The sequence below is a fragment of the Magnolia sinica genome, chromosome 11 (assembly GCF_029962835.1).
Source record: "Magnolia sinica isolate HGM2019 chromosome 11, MsV1, whole genome shotgun sequence".
NCBI classification, from domain to species: domain Eukaryota; kingdom Viridiplantae; phylum Streptophyta; class Magnoliopsida; order Magnoliales; family Magnoliaceae; genus Magnolia; species Magnolia sinica.
This window is the reverse complement of record NC_080583.1, coordinates 73,207,396-73,215,970: the sequence shown is the minus strand read 5'-3', so window position 1 is coordinate 73,215,970 and position 8,575 is coordinate 73,207,396. Positions and strand designations below refer to the sequence as shown.

At 39.0% G+C, this 8,575-nt stretch overlaps 1 protein-coding gene across 1 annotated transcript; it reads left to right on the top strand.

Annotated features, from left to right (window-relative positions):
* Positions 1–1,559: 1,559 nt before the first annotated feature.
* Positions 1,560–2,558, top strand: LOC131218440 (NAC domain-containing protein 2-like). The gene is made up of 2 exons (XM_058213012.1): positions 1,560–1,925; positions 2,051–2,558. The coding sequence occupies exons 1-2, from the start codon at positions 1,620–1,622 to the stop codon at positions 2,360–2,362; spliced, it is 618 nt and encodes a 205-aa protein (XP_058068995.1). The 5' UTR covers positions 1,560–1,619; the 3' UTR covers positions 2,363–2,558.
* Positions 2,559–8,575: the final 6,017 nt, after the last annotated feature.

The following is an 8,575-nucleotide window of genomic DNA, read 5'->3' as shown; positions in this document are numbered from 1 at the left end:
TCTCGGAGGATGATCGTTGCCATATACACTATTTCCAATCATGTGGTCCATCTAGGCCACAAATATATAAACATACACAGCATCGGTTCAGGTACTGTGTGGTCCACGGCGATGCATGTGTTTTATACCCACGCTCTTCTTCATTTTCCCGGACAATTTTAAGACATGATCTTAAAAGGAAAGAAGATCTAAATCTCAGGTGGACCACACCACAGGAAACAGTAGTAATTAAACACCCTCTATTAAAAAGTACTTATGGCATTTTTTTTCTTTGTCATCCAACCCATTGATAAAGTCACACAGAGAAAAATTAGGGAAAACACAAAAATAAGCTAGATCTAAAACTTTGGTGAAGCCAAAGAAGTTTTTAATGGTGGTCGTTCAATAAACACTATTTCCTATGGTGTGATCCACCTCGGATTTGAATTTGCTTTATTATTGGTATCATGCTTTAAAATGAGATGAAAAACCAGACAAACAGCGTGGATGTAAATCACATACATCATGATAGGCCTTACAGTCCCCAAACCAGCCAGATACACCGAAGCCGGTCCCTGTCAGGACAGCTTCATTGACTCGTGTCCACGTCCTACTACTGCTCCTACCATGTGGCCCACCTGGGATTTGTATCAACCCCATAGAGCAAAATTGATGGACGGTGAGGATGTGCAGACGGAGCTTTCTATTAGACGTAATACCTGTGCAGGGTACACGTGTCTTAAGAAGTTTCGCAGCAGATGATATTCAATCAAACGGCCTGTTTCCGGGAAAGTGTCACCGAGAAATCCACAACCCACTAGGAATATAACCTATCAACGGTTTCGAAGGCTCCAGCAGATTTCAACAGTAGGTATTTCCATTTTTGGCATTTGTCCCACGTAAGTCTTAGATCTGAACAAACATCATACCCCAATATAGGCAATCGAAACTGATGATCACAGCCGTTCTTCGGCTTGCGTAAACATGGCTCTCATATCTCGTTAAACGTGGGAAGTTACACGTGTGGTGTTTTCATTTCCACGGCTCTCTATCGTGTGGCTGACATGATTCTTTTTTTTTTCCTAATCTCACCCATCTTTGGGTTCTCTAGAAACTAATGAATGGAGTGGATTTCTCACATACATCACACAGTGGGCCCCACCAATCTTCAACTGCGTAAACTTCGGTCCGGTGTTGTTAATCGTGGGAACGTACACGTGTGGTGAGGGAATAGCCGGGTATACTATATATATACTCCTCACTTGAAAACTCCCATTCTCTTCTTTCCATATATCCAGAAAGTTCTTCTTCATCTTCTTCCTCCTCCTCCTCCTCCTCAGAGAGAGAGAGAGAGAGAGAGATGAAACCTAAGTTGAAATTCCCTCCAGGTTATCGCTTCCTTCCCACTGACTCTGAATTACTAGTACATTATCTTAATAATAAGAATCTAGGCCTTCCACTTCCTGCTGAAGTAATCCAAGAAATCGATATCTACAACTTCAATCCTGATGACCTTGCAAGTAACGAATCAAACGATTCTCTCTTTATTTTTCTTTATTTCTTTTCTTCTTCTTTTATTTTTTTCATCTAAAATCAAGATTTGATTTGCAGGTCAGTTTGAGGTTGATGAAGAGAAGGACATGTATTTCTTCACACAAAGGAATCGAAAGTATGAGGGTGGATCACGCCCAGCTCGGAAAGCAGGAAACGGCTACTGGAAGGCTACTACCGGACATACGACGGTTCTTGATCAAGATAAAGTAGTTGGATATAAGATGAATTTGAAATTCCATGTTGGTACGGCGCCTAAAGGGAAGAAAACAGATTGGCTAATGACAGAGTATAGGATGGAGGAGGTTGATCCTCCTACAACGACTACTGAGACTGAGGCTAGGAAGAGAAAGAGGAAGATGGTGGCTGCAACTCAAGAGGATCATCACATAAGAGTAAGAAGAAAAAAATCTCGAATACATATTTTTCACGTACAATCCATTGCATGGTGTCCTAACAACGTGAAATATCTTTTATTTATTTATTTATTAATATGATTGCATTTTGATTTTCATTGCAGATGAATGGATTTGTTTTGTGTCGAATATACAAGCATAAGTCGGGAGCTAAGAAAACGAATGAAACACCAGTCAATGAAGTTATTGAAGAAGACTGCACATCATATATGGCTCCTTGTTATGAAGATGATCAAGTGAACATCATCGACTACAAGTGCATGCATTCGCTATCTTGGGACATGATATTCGACGAAATTACTCCAGAAGTAGATAGATTGATTAATATTCCGTGGGATAATAACGAATATCTCCCACCACTAACATTATCTGATTTCAATGACCCATCACCCTTTGATGTTATGCCCACCATTTGATAGTTTATTTCTATTCTTTTATTTATTTCTCATTATTTATTTATTTATTTATTTTTAAAGTGACACAAATATTTTGTAATTTTCTTTGTACTTGAAATATAATTTTATTATTTTCTTGATAATGATATTATCTTTTTGTTATAGTTGATATCTGAAAAATGATTGGTAGAGCTGTAAATGGGCCGAGTTCAGGCCCACAGCGATTGGCTGATTCATGCAATCTTTACTTCTTTAAGAAGGCAAGTTCTAGATATTGGGGTGATTCGTCCGCAACGGACGCGCCGCTGCGGAAACGGGGAGAAGATAAGGTGTTAACACGTACGGTGACACCTTAGTTACCGTGGGACCCACTTGATGATTCTTTTTATATCCACGCCGTCTATCTGTTTCTCCCGCTCATTTTAGACTTGATTTAAAAAAGTAAGCAGATCTGGATCTCAGGTAGACTTCACCAGATGAAACAGTGGTGTGCGAGTTCCTCACCGTTAAAAATTCCAAAGGCTACATAGTAAGGTTTTCATAATTTTTATTTGAAAATAAGACCGTTATGAAGTTAAAAGTACGAAGTCGGGCTTCATCCAAAACTTTTGTAACCCACAAAAAGTTTTTAATAATCATTTATCACTACTACTAGTGATGTGGTCCACCTGAGATTTGGATTTCTTTAGATATGCGACCTCAACATAAACTTCAATGGGAAAACGATAGACGGTGTGGATATATATATATATATCCACCTAAGGTGTTACCCAGTGTTATCCGAGTAACCGATAATCCGCTCACGCGCAAATGGAAGCGCGGATTGCGTGGTTTCCCAGTTCTGACGTCACCGAGTTATGTAGTCCCACCACGTACGATATATTTGTTACATTCATGCGTGCATATATTTTGCAAGAACATCACAGCATGCTCAGAAAATGTGGCCGATGGAAAGTTTAAGTGGACCACACCATTGTTCAACCTCGTCATATCTTACGAGAGCCAATCAAAGTAGATTATATATGATCTGTATAGCCCGTGTACAAGAGCCTATGCGTGGTGTCTTGGGTTCGTCGGCTGTATATCCCTGTGTATTTTGTTAGTATATATATGATAGGTGTCTCCGGGAACCCTTTCGTTGGGCCCACCTTATATATATATATATATATATATATATATATATATATGGGAAATGGTACTATGAGGTCTACCTCATGAGAACTTCCCATGAGGTAGAGCTGTGTGGGCCTCACTGTGATGTGTGTTGAACATCTACCCCATCTCACATATGCATGGTGAACCATGGGCTTAAAATTGAAGTCAATCAATGATTTGGGTGGGCCACATCACATACAACAATTAAGAGGGGTTACCCTATCATTAAAACAGTCATAATCATCTATTGGGCCCATGGAGATGTGGTTCACAAATCCAGTCCATCCATTATGTGTGTACCACTTGGATGAGGGGTCACATCAAGTTTTACCCGCATCTAAAACTCAGTCGAGCTCCACCAAGTGCTTTTATGTTTTAGGCATATGTTCACATGGTTTGATATGTTATGGCCTGTCTGAGTTCCATATACAGCTGATTTTTGAGATATCCCATAACTTGAAGGGGACCCATCAAATGGGTGGTTTTGATGTTCAACACACATCATGGTGGGGCCCACACAGCTCAACCTCATGGGAACTTCCCATGAGGTTGAGCAGTGTGGGCCCCACCGTGATGTGTGTCGAACATCAACACCGTGCATTTGATGGGTCCCCTTTACATTATGGGATATTGGGGGCCATCTCATCTAAAACTATGTGAAGGCATGCCTAAAATATATAAGAGCACTTGGTGGAGCCCACCTGAGTTTTTCATGCGACTGCAACTTGGTTTGACCCCTCATCTAAGTGGGACACACACAATGAATGGGCTGGATTTGTGAACCACATCTCAGTGGGCCCAATAAATAATTATGAATGTTTTAAGGAGATGGTAACCCCTCTCCACTGTTGTATGTGGTGTGGCCCACCCAAGTCATGGAATGATTTGATTTTTAAGCCGTGGCCCACCATGAAACGGTGCATCTAACTGATGGGGTAAATGTTTCGACCCACATCACAGTGGGGCCCTCCCATGAGGTCGGCCTAATTGTACCATTTCCATATATATATATATATATATATATATATATATATATATATATATATATATAACCAGTAGATTTCTTCGCAAAGAACATCAATAGTTAGGTATAATATGAATTTGAAATTCCACGTTGGTATGGTACCTAAGGGAAAGGAAACAGATTGGCTTATGACAGAGTTTAGGATGGACGAGGTTGATCGTCCTACAACGAGTACTACTACCGAGGCGGGCTGTGGGAAGAGGAAGGGAGTTACGCTGAGGATGATCATCCTCTGATGAAGGTAAGAAACCCATCTTTTTTTGAGATATAAACTTCTATTACATGACTTCACGTATATCTCATTCAGCCATATACAAACTTAAAGATTATTTACGATGAAATCTTAATAAAAATATTCACTACATGCGCTTAGTGAGTTGTTTGTTGGCTGTACAAGCCATATTTTATTTGCTTCAAGAGGATAGAATTATTGGCTTTACAAAGCCTCAAGACAACTTAGAAAATCTGATTCTTATAAAATAAAAAAAAATAAAAAAAACCCGATTTTACTGCTTCTTCACCTCTTGCTACATCCGGATACACAACACCCTTTATATAGATATTTACATGGGATGTGTAACGGTGAATTCATGAATAAGGAGGCCGATGATGCATGGGATTACCTTAATCAATTAGCAAAAAATGCGCACTCATGTCATCTTCTTCTTTTAAGGCATAAATTCCTCCCCTTTCTACCTTCTTAAGGTAAGAAGATGACATGAGTGCAAGGGTGGCCAATCTCACAAAGAAAGTCGAGGCCATGAAACTTAAAAAGGTGGAAACTATCAAACCTAGGGAAGTCGTGAAGGTTGTTTGCGGTATTTGTGCTAGCAACATACATGTGATGCAGGAGTGTCCCACAATCCCTGCTTTTCAAGATTTATTAAATGAGCAATCAAATGTCGTAAATACTTACCAATGACCATTCAGCGGACCCACCTCAAACACATACAATTCCAATTGGAGGAATCATCCAAACTTCGATTGTAGGAATGGACAAATGGTCAATCCTTAAGAGGCCCTTACTCAACTTCTCAATCAAAGGAAACCTTGAGAGGATCCGGTTTAAAAATTCATGCAAACCCAAGAGCTCTTCAACCAGAATATGGTGCAAGCAATCTAGGATCTCAAAACAACAATGTGAATGTTTGCATCTTCAATTTAAAGGATTGAGTCACATTTAACGATTGGAGAGAAATAAACTTTTTCAACCCAACCTCTCCCCAATTCGAAGCCACAATGTGAAATCGGTGACCCAAGCTCTTTTAATCAACACGTGGAACAAGCTAAGTCTATCACCACTCTTAGAAGTCGAAAGACAATTAACAAAATTATTTTGGTGAGGGCCGAAAAGTTTAAGGACTCGAAAGAAGTGAAGGATGATAGACTTAGCGACATCCCACATGAGATAGAACTGGAATCTCAAAATAAATCGATTGCGTCATTCCCCCAACGGTTGATTGCACCAAAACCTCTATCTAACTCTCAGGATATTCTATAGGTGCTTAAGCAAGTGATGGTCAATATCCATCTACTGGATGTCGTTAAACAAACCCCTTCATAAGCGAAATTTCTGAATTTCTATGTAATACCAAAAGATGACAAACATACAAAAGAAAATCTTTTTGACAGAAAAAGTGAGTGTCATCTTCATTCAAAATGTGCCATAAAAATACAAGGATCCCGGTAGCCCAACCATCACTTGTGTAATTGGGAACCATTAGATTAAGCATATACTTCTTGACTTAGGGGCGAGTGTTAATTTGATCCTTTTCTCGGTTTACAAACAATTAGGTATAAGTGAAGTAAAACTCACCCGGACAACATTACAACTTACTGATCGCTCAGTTTGTGTATCGAGAGGGATAATTGAGGATGTGTTGATCCGGGTTGATAAATTCTCCTATCTAGTAGATTTTATTGTTCTGAATACTCGACTCATCGTGGTGTAAGCACTCAAATTCTCGTCATTCTTGGTCACCCATTCTTTGCTACATCAATTGCTATCATTAATTATAGGAATGAAATTATGAATTTATATTTTGGAAATATAACATTGGAGCTTAATATCTTTTTCAATATGAAAAAATAGCCAGAGGATGAGAACGATACCCACAACATTAACATGATCAATTCTTTCATGGAAGATAGAGCACTTTTGACATATACTCTGACCCTCTAGAGACTTGCTTGGACCACTCCCCTAATTTAGATGATGACATGATTAGGGAGATGGATGCCTTGCTTGATGTTACCCCAGTACTTGGGATTAACTGGCGGAGTCCATAATTTGAGACTTTTCCCCAAACCGATATAGTGCCTTTACCGTCTAATCTCAAGGCACTGAAGCTTGACCTAAAACCTTTTGTCCGCTGATCTTAAATATGTCTACTTAGGTCAGGATGAAACATACCCAATGGTGGTTTCTTCCCACCTTGATGAAGAATAAGAGAGTATATTTATTTCTACTCTCATTGAGGATAAAGGAGCCCTTGGATGGTCGATTGCAGACCTCAAAGGAATTGATCCTTTGATTTGTACTCATCACATTCATCTAAAGGATAATGCAAAGACCTCCCAACAACCACAATGTCGATTAAATCCAAATATGGAGGAAGTGGTTAAAAGAGAGATCCTTAAGTTATTGGATGTGTGTACCATATACCCTATATCTGACAGTCAATGGGTGAGTCCAACTCAAGTGGTTCCTAAGAAGTCTTGAATCACCATCGTATCCAAAGTTGATAATGAACTTGTGCCAACTAGAGTTACTACTGGTTACAGAATGTGCATTAACTATAGAAAATTGAATACTGTCACAAGGAAGGACTACTTTCCTTTGCCCTTTATTGATCAAATTTTAGAAAAAAGCTAGCTAGTCACTCTTACTATTGCTTCATTAACAGATATTCGGACTATAATAAGATAGAGATGACCCTTGAAGATCAAGAAAAGACAACATTCACATACCCATTTGACACTTTAGCTTACCGAATGATGTCATTCGGACTGTGTAATGCCCCTACCACATTTCAACGATGCATGTTGAGCATATTTTCTAACATAGTGGGGCAATATTTAGAAGTCTTCATGGACGACTTCTCTGTTTTTTTTTCCATCCTTCAACGAGTGTTTGAAAAATCTTAAATGTGTGTTGAAGCGATGTGATGATAAAATTTTAGTTATGAATTAAGAGATAAGTCATTTCATGGTTCCCAAGGGAATTGTACTTGGACACATAATTTTGTCTAAAGGAATTGAGGTGGATAAGGCTAACATTGACCTTATCTCTAACCTACCTTCACCCAAGAGCATACGTGACGTACAATCTTTCTTAGGACACGTTGGATTTTATAGACAATTCATAAAAGACTTTAGTCATCTCTCTCGTCTTTTATGTAATCTACTTCAAAAGGATGAACCATACGAGTAGACAGAGCAATGGTAAGAAGCTTTCACTAAACTCAAGACTATGTTGACTACCACTCCTATCATGCAACCACCAGACTGGAGCATACCTTTTGAGATTATGTGCGGTGCGTCTGACTATGCTATTGGGGCGATGTTAGGCCAGAGAAAAGAGAAGAAGCCCTATGTGATTCACTATGCAAGTGGAACTCAAAATTTTGCCCAAGTAAACAACTCTACTACGAAGAAGGAACTCTTAGCTGTAGTGTTCGCTTTAGAAAAATTTAGGTCCTACTTGATCAAATCCAAAATCATCATCTACATTGATCATACGGCACTGAAGTACCTTCTTTCGAATAAGGATGTCAAACCTCGCCTGATAAGATAGATCCTTATACTCCAAGAATTCGACATGGAAATACGAGATAAAAATGGAGTAGAGAACGTAGTGGTTGGCCATCTCTCTATACTTGACTTACCTAATTCCCTTGAGCCAACACCAATAAATGATATGTTCCATGATGAACAATTATTTAAACTTTTCCAATTACCTTGGTTTGCTGACATTACGAATTATCTTACCACAGGTTTCATGCCAACATATTGGACTATGCAAGATAAGAAAAAATTCTTTGCCGAAACAGCCA

Excerpts from the sequence above, each read along its gene's own strand:
- LOC131218440 (XM_058213012.1), top strand. The coding sequence starts at position 1,620 with ATGTATTTCTTCACACAAAGGAATCGAAAGTATGAGGGTGGATCACGC. Across the intron at positions 1,926-2,050 it reads AAGAGGATCATCACATAAGA|ATGAATGGATTTGTTTTGTG; the intron begins GTAAGAAGAAAA and ends TTTTCATTGCAG.